The sequence below is a fragment of the Trachinotus anak genome, unplaced genomic scaffold, assembly GCF_046630095.1.
Source record: "Trachinotus anak isolate AG129_WGS33_773 ecotype Australia unplaced genomic scaffold, CSIRO_AGI_Tana_v1 ptg000028l, whole genome shotgun sequence".
NCBI classification, from domain to species: Eukaryota; Metazoa; Chordata; class Actinopteri; order Carangiformes; family Carangidae; genus Trachinotus; species Trachinotus anak.
In genome coordinates, this window is record NW_027273879.1 from 18,763,024 (window position 1) to 18,789,356 (window position 26,333).

Genomic DNA, 26,333 nt, shown 5'->3' on the forward strand with positions numbered 1-26,333 from the left:
GACTGGAAATAAGGTTGAAGCAGTGAAAGGAGGCTTGTTTTCCGGCATGTTTATGAAATGATCTGGGATCTGTCTGCCGGCCTGGGAAGCACAGATACCCCCCAGGAGGAGGGATGTTGTTTTTGTAAGCGAGACACCCGTCATTCAAAATCCAAGCCAATGAGACTGTGCGCAACCGTGAAACTGTGCACTGCAAGAAATATCCGCAATAACAAACAGTCCTGCGGCGGCTGCGCTCCAAAGAAACTTGAGAATGACAGCGTCGCCGGCGCACTCAGCAAATCTGACGTTTTCTACGTGAGCTGGAGGGATTTTATTGTGTTTTCCGAAGTGAGGTGATTTTCTGACTCATGTGAAAAAGCGATGCATCGTAGATTAGAAGCAAAGCAGAGCTGCTGAACCCATTTATCCCACTTCTGCGTTTTCTTTGAGGAAAACGAGCCACGCATGATTCAACACTTTCTGAGACTCAACGCTTCAAGTGCAAAGACGAACATTTTTTGCAGTGTGCCCCGGCTGGCACAGTAGGAGGGAGGGAGAGAGAGAGAGAGAGAGGGACTGGGGGGTGGAGGAGTTGGAGGAGGGGGGTTGGGCCGGGAGAGCATGGCCGCAGGAGCCACAGCGCTGCTGAGTTGGTTTGGTTCCTTCAGGTTGGTGACACCGCTTCTCCTGCGCTCTCGGTTATGTTGCGGGGCAGTTTAACCCGGAGACTGTGTGCGTGTGCGCGCCGCGGAGAGGTTTGACTGAGTGCGTGTGTCGTTGTTCGGCAGGGCAGGAGCGGGTTCAGCCGGAGCTGGAGCTGCGGGTTTGACTCTTCTTCTTTTCGGCTTCTTGGTGATCCACACTGATCAGGAGCGGAGAGCCGCAGCCGGAGACAAGCGGCGGCGCAGGGACGGTGTTTCTGCTCTTTATCTCTGTGTCGTGGAACATTTATTCCGTTTTTTCTCCTCTCTGTTTCCTCTGCGTTATCCAGCGCTGCCTCCTCTCTGGGAAATTCAGTGCGAGTTGGAGAAACTGTTCGCTGCGCGGAGCAGAGTTGAGCCAGAGGAAGACTGTTCGTGGTGCAGGCAGAATTATTGTGGATTTTCTCTGTTCACTAGTTTCAGAAGAACTGTTGACATCAAAGCGAGTGAAGAGTGAACGATCTGACCGTAAAAACGCGGGCTGTGCAAGAAACCGCCGCTTTAAAAGAAGAGAATTTAAGACTTAGTTTTATTCTAAACACCGAGGAAGGAGCTACATCTGTGCGGGAGAAAGTGGACTCTCATCGCATCACAGCATTTCACCTCCACATCCATCAGAACCTGTAAACCCGAACCGGGAGGGACTGTAATCGATTTGGCTTCATCGGAGTTCCAGAGCAGATATGCCGCAGGTGGAAATGATCCTCTTCCTCATCCTCATCATTGGGATGTGTGTGAACGGCCAGGACCCGGCTTCCAAGGTGGTGTCCGACCGCTATGCCGTCTACTGGAACCGGACCAACCCCAAGTAAGTAAACCCGTCCGGCTGCTCGACTCACAGGGACGCGCTCCCTCCGCCCGCTGGAGGCGGCGGACTTCACCCTCGACGCTGCCCGGTTGAAGGTGCACTCGAACCGGTCTGCAGTGTCCGGGTGTAGCTTATACACTGAGCTCCGTTTGCGCCTTTACAAGAGCTAAAAATCAAAGTATTCTACTTAACGAGGCAAAACAAAACAGCACTTTATTAATGTACAGTTTAAAACCCGGCCTGTCACACCATCAATTTGAAACAAAGCACATCATGTTGTCACACTGGCTTTGAGTTACCACCGTTATGAACTCTTCTCCGGCTCAGACAAGGTTGACAAATTGACTGTTGGTCACTTGGCTCACTCTCGACTTCAGCCTTTCATTTATTGCCCCCATGGAGGGATTGTTGTGATGGTTACAGTTTAATAATCCTCCTTATCGGAATCATCTCTGCAATCAACTGTGCAGCAGAAATCCCACTCGACAGTGGAACAACCAGGCGTTTTTCACACGGGCCGTCCGCTATTACCCACCATTACGCGCTATTACGCATTAATGGTCAGTATTTGCCTCCACGTCCAGGTTGAAAATTAAATACAGGAGTTGTGTGCAGAGCGCTGGGAGAAACGCATTCCGCTGAGCGTGAGCCTGCTGGGTTCAAATAAAGCTGAGTCGCTCCAAGTCTGCTGCCATCGATTAGAGTTGACAGAGGAGTTTTTGTGCCAAATGGAGACGCATCCACTGGAAGTTTGGAGATATTTTATGCCAAGTTGTGTCGAGTTTAGGTTGTTCATTATTATTATTATTATTATGAGCATCTCAGTGACATACTGCCTCGCATTTAATTGCTGATGGAGTGTATTTTTTGTGTTGCTTGAGTGAAAACCTGCAGGTAAAAACTCCGGGTTTCTTCCTGGTTCTAATTATCACAAGTTTTCTTCACAAACTTTTGGATGTGAGCCCAGATTCTTCTGGTGTGGATAGAAAGTGACATAAACTCCCTCCTGTATAATGTCAGGGCACCTCCCTGGGTGACTCAGTGCCTCACTCTTGGTGCTTGAGCACATATGAGATAATGAGTGTGTGTCACTTGGTTTTAATTGGACTGCGGTAATTTCACTCACTGGTATTACAAGGCTACAGTTTCGGCGTGAGTCAAACAAAAAATTCATATCAGGGTCAAGAAACTGGTTTGTTGGGATTAAGAGAGGAAGGGCTTAAGTCATAACACACAACAAGGCTGCTGTGTGGCTGTAACAGTGACCCTGAGGCAAATGTGTGCAGAGTTTGGTGTAGAGGAGTTGACCTGACAGGATGTTAATGATAATAATGCAAATGCTGTGGTGGTGACATGAAAGGCTGATGGAGTTCCTGCTCTGCTAACAGACAGATATCTGAGTCTGATAACAGCTTTCTGTCCCACTCACAGGCTGCAGGTTGTTTTTCCTTTTCCTTTTGGCCTTCAAACAGTTCCCAGTTCCCAAGTCTGGTTTTTTGGTTGCCATGCTCCCCCGTCCAAGTGTCCCCCTCCACCCCCTCTGCCCTCCTCCCGGCCCACGCTGGGGCAGACAATAAGGGGGTACACAGGGGTATTTCAGCAGCGGCCAAGACACAGCGTGGTGCTCGGTCTTGTGAGAGATCCACACATGCTGAGGTCACACACTCGGTAGTAACCAGGCGAGTCGCGGGTTAAGCAGCACAGAGGGGACCGTTGTCAGGGTCAAAACCGGGGCAGTACCCCCGGCCATGGGGCCCGGTGACGGCCCCGGCAGGGCACCCCGCCTGGGCTTTGTCTTGGCAGAATGGGGGCTAAATAAATGAGTAACTCTAAATGACTGTCTCCTTTTCTCATTCATGACTTTAATCTAAACCTGACCTGGGCTGTATAATGTAAGGGAGGGCCGTGCTTAAAGCCTGGGGGCCCCCTGACCCAGAGCAGAACCTACCAGTATTCCATAGAAGCCCGTGGGCCCTGGATCCCTGCTGTTTAATGTAACCATACTCAGTATTGGAGCCCTGGGAACCTGCTGTGGTACAGTCCCAACTTCCAGATGAGCTTTCTTACCCCCCTCTCCTGCCGTCAGCGCTGTATATTCAACCAAAGTGGGGAAAAATAGTATCCAGAGCAGCAGTCCATACTCAGCCATTCATGAAATCCCCTACAGGAGCTCTGGAATTGAAATGGGAAGTGAATCGTGAAAAATGGAAATGCGATGACATTTTCATGTTTTGCTATTGTTTCAAAGGGGCAGAAAGGAGCCTTTTTGTAATTTAGATAAACATGCGTTTACGTTTGCTGTGCTTTCATCTCAGGGCAGCGTTTTCTTGCACTGATGTTTGGTGCTGATTAGGCTCAGATGAGCAGGACTCGGAGCTGTAGAGGGATTTACAGCCCTGAGGATGGTTCAGTCTTGCCTGGAGTTTGAAAAGCTCTGAGCCGACAGCGAGTTACTGTGCTCGTATAAGTTACCAAATGAAATTAAATAAAACTCCAGTATCAGGAGTCTTGTTAGGGAAAAAAACTGCTGAAACACAATTGATGTTATGACTCCTAGCTATTTTTTTTTTTTATGCCAAATCCCCCCAAAAAGAACTGAAACGGCTTTAGATAATTGTGTTATTCTGTTATTCATCTTGGTGTAGAGGCCGCAGTGAAATCTTTTGCGTTGTTCTTTCCCAGAATCAGTCCATTTGTATGTGGGCGTATAAAAGCTGTGCACATAGTTCCTACGCAGGTTTGGAAAGTCTGGGAATACTCCTAGTGTGGATTTGATTACAAAAAATGTAGGAAATTCACAAATCTGTAAAGAATATCTGGCAAAACACTGTGGTGTCTGCCTCCTTTTGAGCCATATGTTCTGAAGATATTGTCACAGGAGAGTAACGAAGAGTAGCGTAGTGTCCGTGCTACACTGCCCTGGTTCACAAGGGCAAGACAAGACACAAGTTCTGCAGTCCTAAGTACATGTTTCCACTTCATAATAAAGCAGATAATATACAGGATTTATAAGTTATAACTAATGACTTTACCGTTAATAAATCATTTAATAATTGATCAGTAAGAAGCCATTTGTAAGAACAACTTGTGAGTTGCCAGGTTGTGAAAAGGTGGAACGGTCCAACCTCCCGCTCTCTGGAAGAGGGCTGCAGAGCATCCAGACCAAAACTCATTTATATTAACGTCTTATTAACATCTACCACTTCAGACATGACGGATTAATGTAGTGGAAGAACCCCTCATTAATGTCTTGCTAACATTTATTGTTACACATCTGTTGGCTCATTAGAAACAGAGAAAGTTTTACATATGAAGCAAAATGCAAACGTAGCTGTAGATGCAGTCTGTTGTCATATATTATGATCAAAGAGTAATGAGTGTGTGACTGCTGTTGTAATTTACCTCCAGTCATATTGCACTAGTAGCAATTAGCAAATTAATAAATAATTAATAAAGGCTTTTTAGATCCGAGTTTGTCTTGCCATTAGCAACTTGTTAATGTGTGATCTATAAAGCATTAATAACTCTTTGTTCATCATTTAACATTAGTTGCAACTTCTAAAACCTACATCAAGTGACTTATTAGGAAGTTGTAAACGTAAATAAATGGATTTTAATGTACATTGACATCATTAAAAGCTGATTAATAATCTATTATGTATAAAGCCATTAGTTACAACTTATAACTTATACTCTTTGTAAAGTAGGTCTAAGTGTAGATTTGATATAACAGAAGAATAAAAATGTCCTTGTGTTATCTGTAAAACATTACTAGCAGATTCAGTATTCATTAACAAAGTCATAGTTACAACTAACAAACCTTGTATGAAGCAGGTTTTGTAAGAAAGTGGCACCAGGACAAAAACCTCCTAATCAGGGCAAGAAATCAAAACATGGAAAACAAAAGCTGCAGCGTTTCATGGTGGAAAAGCTCATGTAAGAAAAATGAGCCACAGATGTTCCTTGTCAGCTCCGCCGTCTGTGTCGGTAACCAAATGATGGAATAAAGTGTATGAGTGGGGTATTTACTGCTGCTCTGACAAGGGGCTATTAGTGAATTCCCTGCTCACCAGCTATTTAGCTGCTTCATTAAAACCCACCCGGGTCCATATGGTCTGCATGCAGGCGTTGTCGTGGCCCAAGGTGTTTATTTGTTGCTGATAGGTGGGATCAACGGAGAATCAGGGCCGAGTTCCGTCCCTAATCTCCCAAACTGTTTGTGTCTCAGACGCCATGGAAACTGATACCCCTCGTCATCAAAGAACCTCATTGGGTGGGACTAACGACCTGACAGCTGGGGAAAGAGGGATTCCAGTATTCAGGGAGAGCACTGTCACCCCGGGGGTTTCCTTTAATCCCTGATAATGCTCATCCAAAGCTTTCCCCAGCAGATGCAACATATTTCTCCATAAGGCAATCAAACAATCTTTTCATGTTTGGTCTAAATGTGGTTATTGACTTTAAAGAACTCTCTGATGATCCAAATGATCTTTTCCCTCTCAATTTCTGGACATACTTGATTATTTTTGGCTGCGGTAAAACCTCAGAAAGCTACACGACTTGACACTTGTGCATATTTCTTCTCATAGCAGAATAACCTCCGCTATTTGCTTTTCTTACACTGCTCTCTTTTTAATCTCCACTTAAAGAAACAATGCTGCATTTTTCACTTGGTGGCAAGCTGATGTTGTGATAGTTTCCCAGTGGCATTGTGAGTTTCCCCGTTTGCATTGTTCCCTCTGTTTACCCTCGCTTTCCCCTCTCAGCCTTTCCCCGGCTCCCTGCTGCTCGGTTCCGCTTGGATTAAAAATGGACACAAAAAGGCAACCACGTCCAAATATTGACTGGGTCTCAGGACTGCAGCCCTCTCCCAGCGCCCGGCACAGACTGCCTGAAAGGCCACTATTGTTCCGCTCGTACTCAGCGGCCCATAGCCGGCTTTTAGCTGAGCACAGAGACAGACTGAGACAAGGAGGAGACGGGAGCGGTGGTTTTGGAGAGTGTGCATATGTTATCCGAGGTGGGGCTGGGCAGATTGGAACAGGAGGGACAGCACAGTCGCAGGGGTGAGAGAAACTTCCGCATTAGAGGCCAGAGGCTGTGACAGAGGAACAGTGTCCAGGCCGTGGAGTCCTAGGGTGGGGTCAGAACCAGTGTTTCCACCCTGAGGAGGTGTCAGTCTCAAAAGGCATCAAAGAGAGCTGAGTGAATGTGATTTCCTGCACAGGGGGGCCTCAGACACCATCAATAAACTGAGGATGAGAGGCTTCTTATCTGAGGTTTACCTTCCATTTTATTACAAAATGCAGCAGCATTAAGCCTCCGCGCAGCACTGTATTCTCTCAGCACATGAAATAAAAGAGTGTCACAGCTTAGATATGAGGTCCAACATTCACTCTCTCATTTAATGTCAGTTTTCTTACCACTCGGTTGTACCTTACAGGATGTACTTAAAAGACTCAACCTTCAGGTCAATTACGCAGCGATTCTCTATAGTCAGCTTTCTGCAAAGGGAGGAACATTCCTCATGCTCTGTACACCCCTGCCTGCAGAGAGGCCGCCCTGACCCTCCCTTTACGCCCTGACTAATAAGGCGAGGTCCTCAGGCTGTCAGGGCGTGATTGACAGGAACTAGTGACAAGAGGTTACTAATAAGTGTGGCAGGTTTATTGTTTCATGGGAATGATTCTCTGAAGCTCTGGCACAGTGAACGCACTGTGGTCACAGTAACTGTTGCAAATCGGTGCATTGTCCTCTCTTTGGCTGGTTGTATTTTTCATCACGCAACTTGTTTTCCAAAATAAGAGAACAAAAGAGACCAGAACAGCTTGATTACCTCCAATAAATTCAGCTGCTTTCAATAATTTCCTAGAACTGATTGAAAGAAGGCGGAATAAAGTGAATCACTGCACCAGAATCAAGACGAACCTCACTTGAATTTAGAGGATTCAGCTTAGAAGTAAAAAATCTGACCATGTGGTTTTATTCTTTCATCAAATTTCTGATACAAACCCATTTGTTTCAAGGATTTTGTCTGCCTGATGCACTAGAATCTTGCTCTAGAAGACGTTGCTTAAAATAAGTGCCATAATCTGCCAGCAAAATGTGATCGTTTCAGCTTCAGTTTCCGAGGTTGTTTCAAGTCTGCTCTGGAGCTAAGTCTCAGGATCTTAATGAGGACAGGAAGCAGATGGCAGCACTACAATCCTTACTTGAGCTCGAATCAAAACAAGTGAAAAAAATCAATCAGCAGTTCAATTATTTCAACCTGTTTTCAATACAGTAATAAAATGGTTTCAAAATGTTTTCTTCCTGGAGTTTGATTCTGACTCATTATTTTAAAAGATCACACAAGAGATTAAAGGAAACTGGGAAATGTAGAGGATTCTGTAAATGTTTAACTGGCGGTGGAAACAGGTTAGAATAATGTTACTGTAGTAGCATTTTTTAAAAATTATTTTAAGCTTATAAAATGTTTAGGACTCACCAGTGGCCAAAAAGTGACTTGATAAGATGCATTGTGTTCAGATCAGATACTGTGTGAGTTTGGCCTCCTCTGTTTGATATGTGCGACAGTCAATGGATTAGCGGGGGACTCTTCAGGCCTAATCTCAGTCTCACTCTGCTGCACAGAGGTTCACTTTTCTGCTGTTTTAATCTTGGTGGGGCTTTTTTGTGTGTGTTTGCTGTTTGAATGTGAGTGGTGAAATGGCATCCCCTGTGTCTTTGTAGGCACCGGTGAGGGTATTAGCAAAGAGGCTCTAAGGGGCTTAAGAGGTCAGCCCTCCCTTTGTGTGGAGACACAAAACACTTCCTGTGGGACCCTTCACCCCTCTCTGTTCTTCCCTCAGAAAGCCAGGCCCTGCCTGACCATTCACATTAATCAGCCTTAGCTCCTAATGACTGCAGTAAAGCTTCTGAAAAGTGCCTCCAAAATGGTCCTAAAGTGCCACTAAGCTGCCAACAGAGCGGCCATGGCCACCGCTCCTTGCAAGGGCATCACACAGTATCAAGGAGAGCTGGGTGGGTGCGTGGCCATCATGGCTGCACTTATGTTCTCCTGAACCTGCATCAACTAGCGAAGCATTGGTGCAGAATTATGTGTCAAGAGCTGCTGTGTAATCAGGACTCTGAGAAAACAGTGAAAGTTTATCAGAGATCCTGCAACAGCGAGGATGTGCCTCTCCTGTTCTGTCTGCTGCACCTGAAAAGATTTTCTGTTCAAGAATTCACTGTAAAAAAAAAACAAAAAAAACTCCATTTTAGGGGGAAGGTTTTGTGTGTTATTGATCCCCAAATGACTTTTTTTTCTTGTGCAGTGTTATTTCAGCTTGATTCCAATACAAGTCAACTTGTTTCAAGCTTTTCCTACAAAGATGCAATATTTGTCTTGATTCTAGTGCAACGTTTTTCCTCATTTGATGTCCGTTCTCACTGGGCAATTCTTGAAAGTTGATTTGTATTGGAAACAGGTTGAAACAACATTACGTCACTGGTATATTTTTTTCCTGTGTACTTTAATGGGTCATAACGGACAAAATGACTTGATAACATGGAGATTTTTTTTTGCAGTGTAGAAGTTAAAGGTGCATCTATCCTCTTCTCTTTGAAGTGGAGTAAACGTAAAAGATGAGTTGATTCAACAGAACTGAATGAAAGCTGGAAGAAAACAGAGTCAGAGAGTGAGTAACTCTCTCTGGGTGATGATCAGTTTAATTTTGGACTAAAAACTGTGAATGAATTGTCTACAGTTTTGAGTCATTAGCTGTGATGTCAGTAGTTTTATTACCCGATGTGGATCCCCTTACACGGGGGGCTTCGCTGTCTCTTCTGGTTTAAGACAAATGGAGGTAATGAGGAAATTGGCACATGAGTGAATTGGACTCATGTATGATTACAGCTGAAATGTAAATTGGCTCGAAATATATGCTTGATAAAAAGCAAATGTGATCATTTTGACAGCGGGGGCCAAACCTCCAAGTAAATGTTTCTGGAACTATATTTGGGTCAGTGCGGCTTTGGAGGGAGGCCTGAAACTCAAAGTATGTGCACCTCCTCATCAGAGCAATATTTCCTGATTTTAAATGGCTGCTGACTTCTAGCTTTTTTTGTGTATTTTGGAAGAAATTAGACAAAGCTGATGTGTGAGCGTATTACTTTTCCAGTCAGTTGCGTGAATCATGTGTGATTCACTGAGTGATGAAGCTGCACGTACGATAGACAGTTTTTCTTTCAGCCAGAAAGACAAAGCAAAACATCTCCGATGAAGCAAAATGTGCTTGTGTGGGAGACACCACTGATGTTTAATTGCTTTTGTTTCTCGGGTTCAAATGTCTCGTCTAATGGTTTTGGTATGAGGGTTTATCTGATGATGGTTTGGAGCTGTGTTTTTCAGACCACAACAGAGGAGAGGTTTTAGCTCGGTTTGCCCCTTCCAGACTCCCGCGGTGAAAAGTATTGAAAAGACAAATGTTAGTTATTTGTGTGAAGAACGGTTGTTTGATGAACTTGGTGTGACTTTGTGGGACCTTTTCGTGTGGCTCTCTGGTCCGCTGAGACTCAAAGTGTTTCCTCCTGTTGGATTTCAGCACACTTGGTGCTTTGGGACTCATGAAAAATTAAAAAAGCTGTTTGTGATCTCACGATAGAGCCTGGACAAACCTTCACACGCAACCAGGAGAAATCCAGGTCAGGACCGCCACGACTTTAATAGAGGGGTCGACATTATGTCGGCTATGCTTTTTTTTTTCTCTGGCCTGTGCTACATTGGTGATGAATGACTGCGATTACATTGTTTTTGGTATTTTATCATCGTGCAACTTGAGTTGCAGGGTCATTAATTGAAATCTCAGACTGCCAAGATCTGTACACTTTCCATAGACGTGGCAGACCTCTCCTCATCGCCTTTTCTCTGTGGTGTGTGGCGGAGTGGGGAGCACAGGCAGCCATTTTCCAAATTCGACTCCATTTTGTTTCAGGGAATAAAAGTAGGTTACGAATCCTGGGATGTCACTTGAGCGGTTTCTGATCTTTCTGATCTGACACTCAACCACTGCAAAAATCTTCTCATGAAGTCATTCATGTCTGTGAAAGAAATCATTCACGTCTGCCACTGGGTTCTTAGAGTCTGATCTTCCTAAAATGTGAAACAGCCTGGCAGAAAAATAACAATATTTCAGTTCTTACAAATGCAGATCAGCTTATTTGAAATGTTTTCCAGTATCATGATGTTCTTTATTCTTTTTCTTTAATCGACTGCAGCAACCCGTCTCACTTTGAGGATACAGATTCTCATTTCTAGAATTTTTTTGAAATTTCAGTTCATCTCAGTTTGAAACAAGTTGATATATGCTTTCTTTTTTTCAGATTTTTCACTAGTTTGAAGGAAATTTGGGTTTTTCAGGACTCATGTTAGGCGTAAACGTTCAGTCTTGCATCGCTGAAAATTAAAATGACCATCCTAAATTTCTGGCCACATTCAGCCTTTTTTTAGCCACAAAAAAGGCCAATTTTTTGGGTAGGCAAGGACAAGTTACAAAACAATCTGTGAGTGATGAAGACCAAATTATGTTTGACAAGATTTCCTAAAACTATCACAAAAATCAGGCCACTACAAAACACTGTCGAGGCTTAAGACTTGATAAAGGCATAAAGGTTCTTGAGGTTCTGCTTAAGGAACAAGTTACTGAGACAATCATACAGTTTTTGTCCTGTTTTCAAACTGGTTTTCTTCTTCTTTCTGTTAAAAGATGTTTGAGACGTGAGCGCAACAGCCAAATAGTTCCCTCTTCAGACTTATCTCATGTGGATTCCATCTGAAAAATTAACAAAAAGACCAAGTAAAATAAATTTTTCTGACTCCGTTGAATCGGCCTCTTTGTATTGAGGTCCATCGCTCAGTCTGATTGACCTACTAACACAATGATGATCGCGCACCCTGCCATGTGTTCGTTTATGCACAGACTCTGTTGGTGTATGGCACCACTGCTGCCCTATATGAGTGGGTACCTTGGTGCTCATATCACTGGCCGCAGCAGCAGCACGTTGGGAACACGCGGGCAGACGCTGCGAGCGCTCGCGCTGATGATCCCCTTTTATGTCTTGGCTCCATCAGGGCCCTGAGTTATTCTAGTGCATAATTGATGGAGGAGTTAGAATAGCAGAAGTAATGCGATGAGAGGGTGCAGCCAAGCGGAGCAAGGGATCGCGTGCGTGGGGCTGCAAACATTGCAGGGGACGAGAGGAGGGCATCTGGCGTAACAGGTCCCAGCGCTGAGTCGACACAGAATATGTCACCACCTCAGCCAATCACTGCGCTTCTCTTCTCCGCCAATGAGAGGTCTCCACTTGAGCAGAGTACTACGTTCTCATGAATCGGGCAGGAGACTCTTATTAGTGCCTCTGCAGCTTCTGTTCCTCCTTATTTGTGGTATTAAAGCTCCAAGCTGAATCAGAGGTAGAACTGAGATCATTTACATTTTACTGGAGCTTCTTCTTTGACTGAAAAGGAATGTTGTAAATCACCTCAGGGTTTTTTTTTTTTTGCCTCAAAAGACTTTCTTTGTTCCTGTAGTGCATTCCTAAGGTTGCCTTTGTGGTATCAGCAGTGACAGGGTGGATATCACACCTAGACGAGCACCTACAAAGACAAACTAATGGCCCAACAAGGCTGTATTGTCTGTTTAACAAAAGGGACAAGGTCACAGATAACCTGTCCCGTCCTGCTTCAAAGAGACTGATGAACTCTGAGGGAACAAATAAAAAACCTGCGGCACTGCCCAGAGTTTCACTCTGTTTTACTGTCGTTAGGTTTTTTTTTTAAAGAAAAGAATGTGTCTAAAAATAATCATGAGAAATTCTAAATATTCAGTAATAAAATAAACCAAATATTGAATCATTGCATTTTTTTTTAAATTTAGACCTAAAAGATGAAGGTAAAAGAATCTTATAGGTTATTTTATGTGAATCATAATTTTATGCTGTAATTCACCAAATAAATTATCATAAAATTCATTTTACTTGACTTGATTTAATAATAATGTTTTAGAACATATGACATAGAGCACTGCAAAAAACAACCACCTATACCACTCATTTTATCACTAAATTAATCTGCAAGATGTATTTTCCCAAAATCAATAGGAAAATCTGCCAATGATGGTGAGATAATTTCACTCTTTTTCAGTGTAGCTTCCCTTGATTGAGAAATTTTCTAGAAGCAAGAGTCAGTATCTTTAAATAAGACACAATTAAGTAAAAAAAAGTGAAGGCAACAACTCTTTAATGTAGAAAATGCTTAAAACATGGTAATTTGTGCTGGAACGTGATGTAATTTCACCTCATTTGTGGATCTTTTCATATTATTTAAAAACAGTTTTTACAGTGTAATTATCACACTTGAAAAGAAAAGTGATGAAAATTGCAAAAGAGAACAAAACAAACTCACAGAACTTGTTTTCTTCACTTTATCTCCTATTACACAGACCATAGGACTCCTTCATACAGTGTTTGTTGTGTATCAATTAGTTTCATATTACGTGTCTTAATGTGCAGAATGTGCATTAGCCACAGCTAATGGGAATTTATTGAAATTTCACGGGCAGAGAAAGTGTTCTTTTAATTATGCAGCAGCCCAGTGTAATGAAAACACTAAGTTGTGCAGAGTTTTGTGTGGCTGTGCAGACAGTGGCTGGTGTTTGAAGTCGGCTCTGAAACACAGACCTGTCCAGCGGAGCACTTAGAGGCCACTGGACCGGGACTGTGCCCATTAAGATCATAAAATCCTTCTCATAAAGATGTTTTATTTGTTTCCTGAGTGTGCCGGCTGCTTAGGTTTCCATCAGAAGTCTTTATGGCTCAGTGCTCATGTTTCTGTCTCTGGATGGAGGCGATATTAAGTTTTAGTGGAAAAGTAAGTAGCAAAAGCCTGGTCACCAGAAGTTCACTAATTATTATTTGTTGTTTTTTTTTGTTACTGGACTTTTTTTCAGCTGCAGTGCGATGGATATTATAATTAAATGGGATTTTACAGTATTTCAAATTTCTGCATCAAAGGGAAAATAAATTCCAAAGCAAGTAGATATTATTTCAATTTATTGATAAATATTTTAACCGGTCATGTTAAGCAAATCCCCCAAAAGTTTTTTTTTTAATCAATATATCTTTATCTGCATCTACATACATATTTTGTCATTATTCATAAGTCGTGCTTTCCACACCATTTTTTAAAAATATATTTTTTGTTTATAGTGACCGAAATAAATTTTTTTAGTATGTAATTTTTGTCAAGCTAAATTGTATTTAAACAAATTTTTGATATTAGCCTAAAAGTTATAATTTTAATTATACTTTATTTTGGAATTAAAATACACTATACCCAAAATGATATATTTATGATAAATTGTGGTAATATAGGCATACAAATATGGATATATTATTGTGTGCATGCGTAGAACACAAAATTACTTTTCCAATATGACCTTACGGTAACAGTTACTTAAACGGAAAATGAATTAAATCTTGAGTGTTAAGATATTTTATTTATTAAAAAACTGCAAACAGCAAGAGGAAATATTTTCAAATTAATAATGACAGTAAACTCGTTGATTTAATATCAGTCATAATGTTATTTATTTATTTATATTTCATTTCTAAATTAAATGTTTGCACCGTTGTAGCCATACTTTGGAAAATTAATCAGATATTAAGTCTCATGACCGGCTTTTCACATAAATTACCGGGGAAAAAAATTCTAAGACGAGTTGGCATTTGCAGCGTTGAACCTGGCTTTGATGCGGCCATGTTTCGTTGGCGCTGGGTTCCACTTATGTCACTTTCCCTCAGTTTCGCTTATTTGAGCGTTTCTGATTATAGGCTGGAATAAAGGGGAAGAATTGATCGAAGAAGAAGGGTAAAAAAAAACGGGGCCTGATGTGTGGATGTTAAAGTCCTGTGACTGCTCCTCTGGGTCACATGGTCCTTCCAGAAGTAGTGCTGGTGAGGTCTAGACACGCGATACACAGGGGGGTTAGAGAAACACGCCGGCTAAGACGTCACACACATTTACCATCCACCAAGCCACTCCTGTACGGAGGCAGGCCTGTTCTAAATTTTGCCCAGCAACCCAGCAGTGTAGTGGGAGATGTGGTGTGGTGCAGCACCAGTCTTTGACATACTTCCTGACTTATCCAGTCACAAATAAGGTTATTTTCTGATTACTGCGAAGTATAACGAAGAAATTTCAGATTCTGCGTGGCTATAAAGTTTGTTTTGAAATGATCAGATTGTCTTAAAATAATTTTTCCCATGTTGTTGTAAGAGTTTCACTCTCAGCTCCAGCTGAGAGATCTTTTCTACATTTGGTGATATCATGTCTTTGTCATTTTGGGCCCAAAAATGCTCCAAAAAAATTAGGTTAGAAATCTTCTGTCCTACAGTGAAACTGGATAAATATGCAAATTTGATCTAAAAAAAAAAAAAAACAGAAAAGAGGAACAGGGGTGTGTCCTCTCAGAAAGTCACCAATCAGGCTTAACCCATTACCCATTAGCTTGTGGCAGCCAATGAGCCGCGGAGCAGCTGTGCGTTCATTGGCCCGTTGAGCACAGATAACCAAAACTGTGCCAGATACACCAGGGTAGAAATAACCCAGAATTCCTGTTGCCTGAAGGGAGCAAAGCTCTTAATGCAGCATGCTGAATTCATGCTGCAGCAGTCTGCTGCTTTCTGGGTGATGTAAACTCAAAGTGCCAACAACTATCTGAATAAATCACTATCTGTATGGTCTCTGTGCATCGTGGCAAGGACACACACACACATACACTGTTGCAGTGTCCGCCACAGTATGAACGTTAGAAGGTTACAGGGAGCTGAGTTTGCTTTCTCTCTTTCGTGCTTGCTCATTATCTCTGAGTGTTTCTCATTTCTCTCTCTTTCTTTCCTGCCTCCTTTTTATTTTTCTTTCATGGAAGCTCGTGCCTTCTCCCCTCAGCTATTGCCTAAAATGTACACATTACAATCACTCTTAGGAAAATATTAACCTGATTAACCCCCTCGGCCCCCCACCCACGTGCAACAATAGGTTATGCTTTTCTAACAAAAAATTTCATGTCATCCACCAAGTTTGCCGTCCAAATGCCGAAATATGTCACAAATGCTGTAATGAACCCAAAGTTTAATTCTTTTAAAATTTGTGATAATCCCCACCTAATCTATTATTAATCTGATAAAAAAGTGCCATACTTCTTGGTCTAGTAGTGAGAAAATTTGTCATGTACAACACATTTTTTTAAAGGGCCCATAGCAATTTCTTGGTAAAAGAAAAGAAATGGGGTATAGTTCATGCAAAACACCAAAATTTGGTGTCACATACAGTATGTTGTTTGTGATAATCCCAACATTTGGTGTAGAAACCCTGAAGTTTGTTATAACTCCAAAACTTGTCTGTAGGACTTGTAAAAGTATTTGTTCTTGTTGTGATTGACAAATATGTTACAGTGCACACAGATTCCACAAATTCCATGTTGTACAATCAAAATGTATTTGTTGTCCTCCCACAATAGTAAAGTGGCGTTATAATTCTTCAAAATTTCTCATAAGAATAAAATATAATATGGTGCATTTAAATCCCAAAACATAGTGCACCTGAAATATGTTATGCATTATAAACCCTTGTCAGAATCACAACATTTGTGTAGCAGCTCCAAGATTTGTCATAGAAACAAAACGTCTCATATGGCCCTTTAAAAATTTCCTGGTATAACCAACAAATATGTCACAGTGCATGCAGCTCCAGGTTCCTCTGTTGTGCAAGTCTGCTCTCCATGTTGTCCAGATGTCTGTTATCCAGCTGCTGACTCCTGCTGCTCCGCTATCAGATATGAGAGGGGCGATTAAGACTTCTCAGATTTCACAGCTTTGTTCTGCTCCCCAAAAAGTACACTTTCACCCCAGACCGCTCAGCTGACTCCTTCGCTCTCTGCCAGGTTTCAGATGAAGTCACTTCCTCCGTGTGGGCAATGTTCAACCGCTGGACTCTCGTCGCCGGCTGAGATTAGTGTAAACCCACCGTTCTCCGCTTATTTGTGAATTTGAGTGTTCGATCGTCCTCCAGAGAACCATTTTTTTAGATCTTCTCTTGAGAGAAATTGCTTTGGTTGTGATCCTGCACAGAAAAGGTTGAGATGCTGCACAGATGAATGTGCATTGGTGACTTTAATTTGGCAGTGTGCTCTGTGGGTGCAGACACACATTTAATCTGGTGTGGAAAATGAGTCTGCAGACTTTGGGGAGACAGTGTGATCACACACACACACACACACTTCTACACCCACACACGCAGGCCATGCATGCCTGCACACAGAGGCAAACACACACAGATGCAGACGCGGACTTGTGAGCAGGGTGTCGTATGTTTATCCTGTAAGTCAGCTGTTTGATCATAATTTGTGATTAATCAGCCATGAGAGCTTTTGAATTAAGTGCAGCTTTTCATGTCAGAGTAATTGCAGCCTAATCCGTCTGGCCTTTCCCAAATGCTTTATAGTTTAGCGGAGCAGATGACACGGAGCAGGGTGGCATGGCGCTGCTGCTGGTTATCCAGCGCCTCAGAACCGTAAAGTCACAGGTTTTAGTCCCAGTTGCGTCTGGAGCACAACAAACCGCTGCCCCACCGATGAAATGTGTGTCTAGGATGGTACTTTATTTTTCAGCAGGATCCACCTCCACATTCAATCAGTTTGTCCTTTCCACACAATCTGGGTAGGTGAGGAATCTGCGCTCTCTTTTGTCTATAACCAATGTCTCAGCCGCGTACGTTCACAGATCTGCAACAGGAAATAACAACAGGGAGCCACACTATGCAGATAAAATGTCCTTTAGGTTCATTCTTTCGCCGGGGCTCGTTATTTTCTGGCTTTTTTTTTTCCCCGGAATTTATTGATGAATTTTAAAAGATGGGTGAAAAAAATCAGCGGCAGAAAAGTTTCCTGAACTATACGAAACATACTCTGAGCCGTGCTCACTGCAACAGGATAATGTTTATCGTAAACTGCCAGAAACAGTGTCTTAGTGAAGCAGTATTCGGCTGTGTGTGGGCACATAGTGTAAGATACCATGTTGAAATCAGTTAAACCGGATTTCCTTGGTGAAAACCATGAGCCTTACCTTCCTACTGCGCTTCCTTGTTTTGTTTTCTATAGATTTCTTTTTATTTCATTTCCAAGACTTGAGGCTGGACTCACTGACGACATACCACCTTGCAGACAGTCCATCTTCCATCCAGCGAGTGTCATTTTTGCTCAAACCTCTACTTTAAAACTTTGATTTTGTTTGTGCCGTATTGCTGCCATAAGTCGCAGGTTCACCAGCGCCTGCACATTCATCTGCATAGGTCTGCCTGTTAGCCTTAGTTGTGTGTGTATCACTGCTATTAAAATGCCTCAAAATGCATCAAACTCTTCCTGCATGGCATGCCCATGGGCACGCTGCTCCCTCCCCACAAATGTTTCTCCTACTGCCCTTTTGTTCCACTCCAGAATGGAGTTGACGCGTGTGAAACCGAACGTGATACCAGGGGCCCGAGAGTTCATTATTCGCTGCTGTTCTCACGGGGCGAGTGAAAAATCACTCCTTTGTGCAGAGGAAGAAAGAGCCTTCCTCTGACCTCATGGTTGCGCAGTGTAATGTCAAAAGGCCCTGAGGTTTGTGCGGTGTAGCCACACCCACTCCGTTGTGCAGCCGGCGTGGAATCTGACCAGGGTCCCTCGTCCCTGAGAGAGAGAGAGAAAGCTGAGGGGGAAAAAAAACAGCCTCTTGTAAACAAATGTTTGGATCCCACATTGTATACCACACTAATTGGACCTTGGCTGCTCAGAGGACTTTTTTTTCCTCCAAATCCAAATAGTGCATTTTCTGCATTCTCTGTATCCTGTCCACTTCAGGCCGCACTCAACCTTCCACTTAGTCCCTCTCCTTTAACGGACGTGTTAGACTCCGTCCTCACCACGAGCTCTCTGATGCAGCTCTTTGCTGTATCAAACAGGTCTGAATTATAGGTTTCTTGACGTCAGCTCAGTTAGTGGCTCTCCCCAGCTTGTCACATCTCTCGGGGAACTGACCAACATCTAACAAAGAGAGTCGTCTCTTAAGTGCAGATCATGCGCTTGTTGGATGTTGGGAGCCGTTTCTCAAAGCTTCAATCTGAATGCTAACAGATGACATAATGACCCTCAAGAGCCGCCTGCCTTTCAGGTGTTAATTGCAGCTGTGTGTGTGGTATGTTTATATGTGTGTGTGTGTCTGTGTGAGTGTGTATGTGTGAGTGTGTATTTTTTACCATAAATTCACCCCTACACACACAGACACAAAAACCTCTTTCTTCTCATTGGATTTTTGTCTATTATTAAGACCTGGAAATCATCACCAGGTCATGAGAATTAAAGGTCCCAGATTTTACACTTTACCTGTGTTTTATCTAATTTATTTATTTGAAGTGTTGATATCCATCAGAAGATATATTTGTTGTTTTAAGAACCAAAAACCATCTGAATGTAGTTTTACATCTCCTCTCTCAAGCTTCTCTCTGCAGCTCTAGTAACAACAAGTCAATGAGCCAATCAATAGCAAAGCTCTGAGCCTCTCTTCTGATTGGCTGACTTTTTTTTCTGAGTGATCCACTAAAAATACAGCAGATTTCAGGTTAACAGTCAGACAAACCAAATCCTGCAAGGCTGGATAGTAGGTCCAGGTCAGGCGGGGCATGCGGCATGGCTGAGAGCGGTGACTGCTTTGTTGTGACATCACAAAGTTACAGAAGTCCTGACGGCTGGTTTTAAGGCTCAGTTTGTGAATACAGGCTGTGTGCATTTCTCTGTGGACTGAGGCTTTGATACTTTCACAGTATTATTGTAGAACCTGGACCTGCTTTATAATCAAAGAAGACATGGACATCTACCTTTATACAATATGGGACCTCTTAAGACAGTAAAAAGAGCATATTTTGACTGGCTTCATGTACAAATCATCAATCAGCTGAATTTGCTATGCGCAAGCATCAGTCTGCGTTAATCTGTCTTGTTTTGAGATACTGATGTAGAAACTTGTCTGTTGACAATAGTTGGCTCATTTTGCAGCAGCTGAAAAATCCTTTGGTACATTCTCTCTTCAAACAGTGTTATCCTATCTTGACACTCATTCTAGACAATTGAAAAAAAAATCCCCCTGCTTTAATAAGACAGGACTTTGAGGGCCTTCATAATAGACAAACATTTCCTGAAAGGACTTTGGCAGCTGCTGCTAAATCCTGAGGTACTGTACTTTCCCCAGCTTGTCTTCAAGCTGTTATTCTGTCTTGTTTTAAGATAGTGACTCATTTCTCGGGAAAAATCTTGAAACATAAACACTTTTTGACTTGTTTTTACAAACAAGACTTTTTGGTTTCACCAATAGACAAAATTGTTTGATAAGATTTATTACTGCAGGTTGGCTGATATCCCCCCTGCTCCCGTCTTCTTTTGCTTTCCTGACATTTCCAGAAATAGAAATGGTTCTCTTGTTTCTAAGAAAACAAGGTGTTCTCACTTTGCTCAATAATGTACAATGTCAATAATGTAAAAAAACTCACAAAGATGGTGATTTTTCTGCAGCAGCTGCTACAACTTTTAGTACATTCACCCTCTGCTGACAAATCCAGACTCAGCCCACGATCTTAAGAGGGTAATGGAGTTTTCAGTGCAGATCCTGGTAACTGTGTGATATATGATAGTCTGCTTTAATCACAATTATGACACAACTGAACCGAAGCGGCGCTCTCGTGAGGTTGATTTTGGACGCAGCTCTGATGTTCCATCCACCATCCACCATCCTCCGTCTTTCTCCCACCTCCCCAGATTGTGCCGCCTTGTTAGCCAGGAATGTAGAGACGGCACATTTCTGCTGAACTAAACCTTCATGGGAAAACGTTGCTTCTTCTGTGGAGGAAGAACTGTTAATGGATTAAGTGGCTGCTGTTTCCCACCCGGGGGCCAAGCCTCGATCGTACCCCAGTTTATTCAAGCTAGATGTCCCCCCTCATCCGAATAGGAATGGCTAGCGTAGCTCAGCTTTAGACCCTGGTTCTCTGCCATGAACTTGGCTTTCCTGCCCCTCTTCACCCCATTCATGTCAGCAGGCCCTGGCATTCTTGTTGGGCCTTTTAAGTGTGTTCACTTTGGACGGCGATGAAAGGAGTCGGGGGAACACGGGATCTTAAATCACTTAATGAGGGGAGACAGGCAACGCTTTTGTCCAGCTTGTTCTGGAGCTGCGTCCAGCCAAAGGCCTCTAACGGGCTCTGACACCTCGCTCTGCTGCAGACCTGAGTGTGTGTGTGTGTGTGTCTGTGTGTGTGTGTTGGTGTATCGCCAGCATCACTTCAGCCTGCCTGGCTTCAGTGTCCGTACAATTTTTGTTCTACATCTCAGCATTTATTCGCATTTCCTCACCAGCGCGGCGTGTTTATTTGGTCTCAGCATATTTGGTGTGTTTGGGCAGCAGGAAGCATATTTGTGTGTGTGGTGAGGGTTAGGTGGGAGGCAGAAAGAAGCCGCGTAATGTGCTAGGCAGCGGTGACGAGGACAGGGTCGCTCCCTGCGGGTGTTTGGCCTTGGCGTACGGTTAGCATGTGCTGACTGAGCTGGAGCATGAAGGGAAAACCCAGAGAGGGAAATAAATAAACAAGTGGCAGTAGCAGAGTTTCACATGTTTGTGTTCGGTCATTACTTTGGCTTTGCACTTTCTGACACACACTTCTGCTGACCCGATGAACAAAACACACAAATATGTTAAGGATGGGCGTATAAGATTGTTCATTTTTAATGAGCCCCAGGAGTCCCTGAGCCTGTTCTCAGATTTTACCAAAAGTAAAACACCCCTAACATTTTTATAATTCTGTGATTTACTACCATAAATCAGTGGTTCCAAATCTTTTTGGCTTGCCTCTATGTGAAATGAAGTATTTGTTACCCCCCTCGTCAAGTTTAATGCAGTGTGTTTTTTAACCGTAGAGTGATTTTTCCCTCATCAGACTGATTTAGAGGCCAGAGGAGGCAAAACTATCCATAATTTTACAGGGAAATAGGAAAAAATGAGAGAAGCCAGAGAAAACACTCATTGTGTGAAGCAGAAATATGTTTTTCTCTCATAATTACATATAACTTAGGTTTATCATGACTTAAGCAACTGAAAGCAGAGTTTTATTTGTCTGGGGTTACTTTCCTTACAGGCATATAATATGTTTTTCACTCTGGATGTACTGACACTGCTGTGTGGCACAACAGAACTTATGTAACAGTTTTGCTCTCGACCTTCATCATAAGGTTTTGGAGTTTAGCATGTATTTGTTTAATGCTATGTTCTCATCATGTTAGCATAACGTATAAAATGGTAAAATAATATCCACTGTTAAAGTTGGAGTAGAGCTGAGTGATATACAGATGAAGTTGATTACTTCAAACACGATAAGTAAACTGTGTATGTTCTGAAAGAGGTTATTTTCAGTCTTTAAGTAGCATAGATAGCTAGCTACATTAGCTACATCAGCTGTCTGGAGTCATGAATGTCCCATAAACTGCAATGTGAACAGTTACGCTATATTCCACCTGCCATAGATCACAACCGTCTGCAGATATCACGCGAATGTCTCACCGAGAAACAAAAAGCTGGAGCAGATGAAGTTGTGCAGTTGATGATGCAAATCTTTGATTATTCTTCCTAAACTTTCTTTCTTCCAAAGATCTGAAAAATAAAACCATCAATCATGTTTTAGTCTTGCTGTGTTTTTCAAGAAATAGAAAAGATAAAAATTGCGCATTGTTCCCAAGCTTGAAGAAAATGGATTTTATTTTTCGGCCATATTGTTGAACTCAACCTGAGAGCGCTCGCATTATTCCAGGAGCATCACCTCTGCTGCGTGGTGTCACCTGTACTCACACTATGATGGAAGAGTGGCTGAAACAAGCTATTTTTATCTTGTCGGCTACTTAAACCAGGTGGAAACTGCATCGGATGTATACTGCGGCTCTTTTTAAATTAGCAGTTTTAATTAAAGGTAACACATCTGCGGTTACTTAAGTGTTATGCTACTGTAGGCTGATGAGCATCAGTACATCAGGAAACAATATTGCTGTGTTTCTCTGTGTGGGCATGTGTGCTACAGGCATCATTTTATGCACATCAATTAACGCTACGTGTTTTCTGCACTTAAGTGTTAATAAGGGATTTTATATATTTATTTTGGCGACCATCTGCTGTTTTTCCCCAAGTGGAAAATACCACATCTCATGCTCCTACATCATTACAATGAGGCTAACGCTTCTCCATTGCCTGCTCTTATTTATGGTCTGTACCACATCACTTGCATGATAATACGACTGTGAGCTTGTCTTTGGTTTTTCTCACATCAAAAACCAGGTTACATCAGTAACAGGTTTGATAAGAAAAAAAAAAAAGGTATTCTTCATATACGAGAGTAAAGTCCAGCTCTGCTTGCACTGTATAAGAGAGACCAGATCAGAGTTTAGTAGCACTCCTGGCCTGATAGGGATCAGGGCGGCGCAGGCAGGCCTGGGGTCAGCTTTATAGCTGTGACATCACAGTCCAGGAAACCCCCTTCCCCCCTTAAGCTTCCTCCACCCTCACATCAGCCCCTGGCACTCTCCCACCCCCTCGACACCCGCTGCTCCACGCTCCTCCAGCCGTGAGATGAGCTGCTCTCCCTCTCCGCTGTCTCCTCGCCTGCTAGTTAAGTCTATCCACCTCACTCACTCCATTTTCACTTGCGCGCTGCTCTTAACACTCTCCCACATTCTTCACCCATACTCCCATACTTCCTCCCCCGTTTTTCCTGTGACATCTCTGCTGAAGGTGCGTATTAGTGCTGGGATGGCTTTTTGGCTTTGACATGTACTGCTCTCTCTTGCTCCCCCCCTCTCTCTTTCTCTCTCACTCATTGTCTCTCACTGTCTACCACCATTTCCCTCCCCTCTCTCTTTTGCACATGCTGTACACACACATTTCACACATCCCCGCACACATACTGACGAGCTGGCAGGCTTGTGTTCAGTTACAGGACACCCTTCAGTGTTTCTCCTCTGTGCTCGATGTGTAAATGAGTTTTGTGAACTCGTCTTCATTAGAACCGGAGCTTTTTCGGAGGCCAGTGCGGGCACTCTGGCTGCAAACCAGCCTGGGATGAACTATTAACATATCAGCTGTAAACAGTTGTTCGCTGCAGAGCCGCTGTGCGTGCGTGTATCCGCAAGTGTGTGTATGTGTGTGATTGCATGTTGATGTTGCTCTCTAAAAAGCCAAGATTTATATGGTGTTCTCAATTTAGCTTCACTGCAGCCGCTTCTGGGCTGTTAGACCTCACTGTTCCTTTCAATTGGCTCAAGTCCGCTTCCTTTCACAGTCCTCCAAAACAAGAAGAATGCCATGAAGTTCCCATGGTAAATCACATTCACATTTACATTTTAGGCCTCATCCAGAATGCAATGAATACCATGGGAGAGGCTATGTTCAGACCCACAGCAGCTGCATCAAAAAACCATAATTCTCTGCACTGGTGTCACCATAGGTAACGTTAAGAAGATTAAAAACCAACACATTTTACAGCAGTTTATTCTCCTTTTGAGGCATGAATTTACAACTTGGTAAAGTAATTGAAGCAATGATTTTCTCATCCCTCTCAGTGTTGGTGGGGTAAATAGTTGAAGTAGCTAAAATTACAGTCAGCTAAGAGATGCACCAAATATAAGAAAAACAAATGTAAATAAGGAAGAAAAGTCCAATAAAAGAAAGAAGAAACTGTAAAAATAAAAATATAAAGAATCTAATAATAGAGAAGATTCACAACTCTATACAAGCCACATGCTACAAGGTATTCACCCCATAATATGCACTTGCATTATTGGATTTGATTGGCCACCGTATGTCAGCGATTACACTGGACTGAATTGCAACAAAAGATGAACCAGGATCAGCCTTTTTGCAGACGATGAACCTGTGTTTTTTTGCTATTGCAGCACCTTGCTCTGCCGACAACAGTGTCACTGAAATGAATGGGGAAACTTTTGACGCAGTGCTGCTGTCAGTGTGAACATGGCTTTATGTTTCCTGACGTTGAAAATGGCCAAATGGAATGAAAACATATATTAAGGTTACATAAATTTTACCCTGTGGATTATACATAAATTTGCTTCAGTAACAACAACATGTAAGGTATCAACATGGTCAAATCAAAAACGTCTAGGTTTTCAGTGCCTATATCTTACTGTATAGTTAGTTTAATAAATTGCGTTAGTACCACAAAGTTGACCTAAAAAGTATTAATGTTTCCCACTAGTCTATATATTCTGTGATTTACATGGGAATTTTAAACTTTGTCCCTTTGTGTCATCAGTAAACCAACTCTAAGAATCATATGTATGGTTTCAGACCAAAATACATCAGAGTAGAGCTTGAAAACACTTGACACATTTTGGACTTAGTAGGAATAAGTCATTTCATTTCTGTGTGTTGATCCCAACTCCTTTTCTCCCTATGCTGCTAGATCTTATTCTAAGAGCTGGTATTTCTGTATTGTTATTTATGATCCAGCAACAAGTGCTATTCTATAGTTACTTATGGAACTATTTCAAATTTGAGTCAAAAATTTAAATTTTCTTTTAACTTATTTAATAATCTTTAAATTTATTTGCAGAATAAAGATTCTACCATGATAACGCTTGTCACGCAATTTTAAATGTCTGTGAAATCCAGATGTGATATACAGTTAACTGCAAAACTGAAAACAAAATCAGTGCTTTATGTCACTGGTGCAGGTGGAGGCACGAAGGACACTGAGGTCAGTTTCAGGAGCCCTGCGGTGGCGCTGATGTTTTGGGGATGTTTACTGCACTAAATGAGAAGTTTGTGTAAAAAAGAAAATACATACCAACCAAACCACAGTCCACCCAAGTGGTGGCTGACGAACAAATCCTGTTTCCAGACACTGTGTGTCTATGCCAAACAGCACTCTGCCAGTGCTGCCACATCTGTGCCTACTCAAAGTGTTTTTTTTTTGCATTCTTCTCCCCAAAATATGCAGATATGTTTTCAATCAGAGGATCTCGAGCTGAAATACAATAAGATTATGATTTTATCAGCTTTCTCTCCAATCTATTCAAGCTGAGATTTTCTCAGGCTCAAGTTATGTGACTACTGCATGTGAAAAAGACTCTTCGCAGCTTTGACTTAGGGTATAAACTTTACGGTACTTAAAGAGAAAAAAAAAACAGGCTGTTCCTAGTTGCCAACGGAAAGTGTAGAAGTGAGCTCAGTAGAGCCTGGATAAATATGGATTCATGCTTGTGTGACCAGACTACAAAAAGACATGTGTACTTTGCTTTGCAGCCGCTTTGCATGGTGTTTGAATGGGCGGCTCGATAGGCTATGAGACCATGAGAAACCCCCGACATGAAAGCCGTCGTCCGTGCACCAAGGAAATTCTGCTGACACCTAATCACAAAAAGAGAGGAGTGAAAAAAAATCAACCGGAGCCCACAGCGATCTCGGCGGGTTATCTTGAGGGAGCGTAACCTTTGTGACACTGATAGGATTGTACACAAAAGAAGCCGCTTTGCCTGCAACGCACACACAACTTCACCAACTTTTTTTTTTTTTTTTTTTTCATTAGCTCTCTTTGGAGTGTGTGAGTGCTGTGAAGCAGTGGAGGTGATGGATGTCAGGTTGCCCTCTGTCGCTGTTCTACTCGACTCGCCTTAATGGACCTTTTAGAGACTTGAGTGAAATTGATGGGAAAACTA

The 26,333-nt window shown here is 42.5% G+C and overlaps 1 protein-coding gene across 1 annotated transcript in view; it reads left to right on the forward strand.

Moving 5' to 3' along the window:
* Positions 1–211: 211 nt before the first annotated feature.
* The window catches only part of LOC139611330 (ephrin-A5b-like), an 83,435-nt gene continuing 57,313 nt past the window's right edge, over positions 212–26,333 (forward strand). Inside the window, exon 1 of the mRNA XM_071465913.1 lies at positions 212–1,491. Coding sequence (XP_071322014.1) covers positions 1,367–1,491 — 125 coding nt within the window. The 5' untranslated portion in view covers positions 212–1,366. The remainder of the gene's footprint in view (positions 1,492–26,333) is intronic.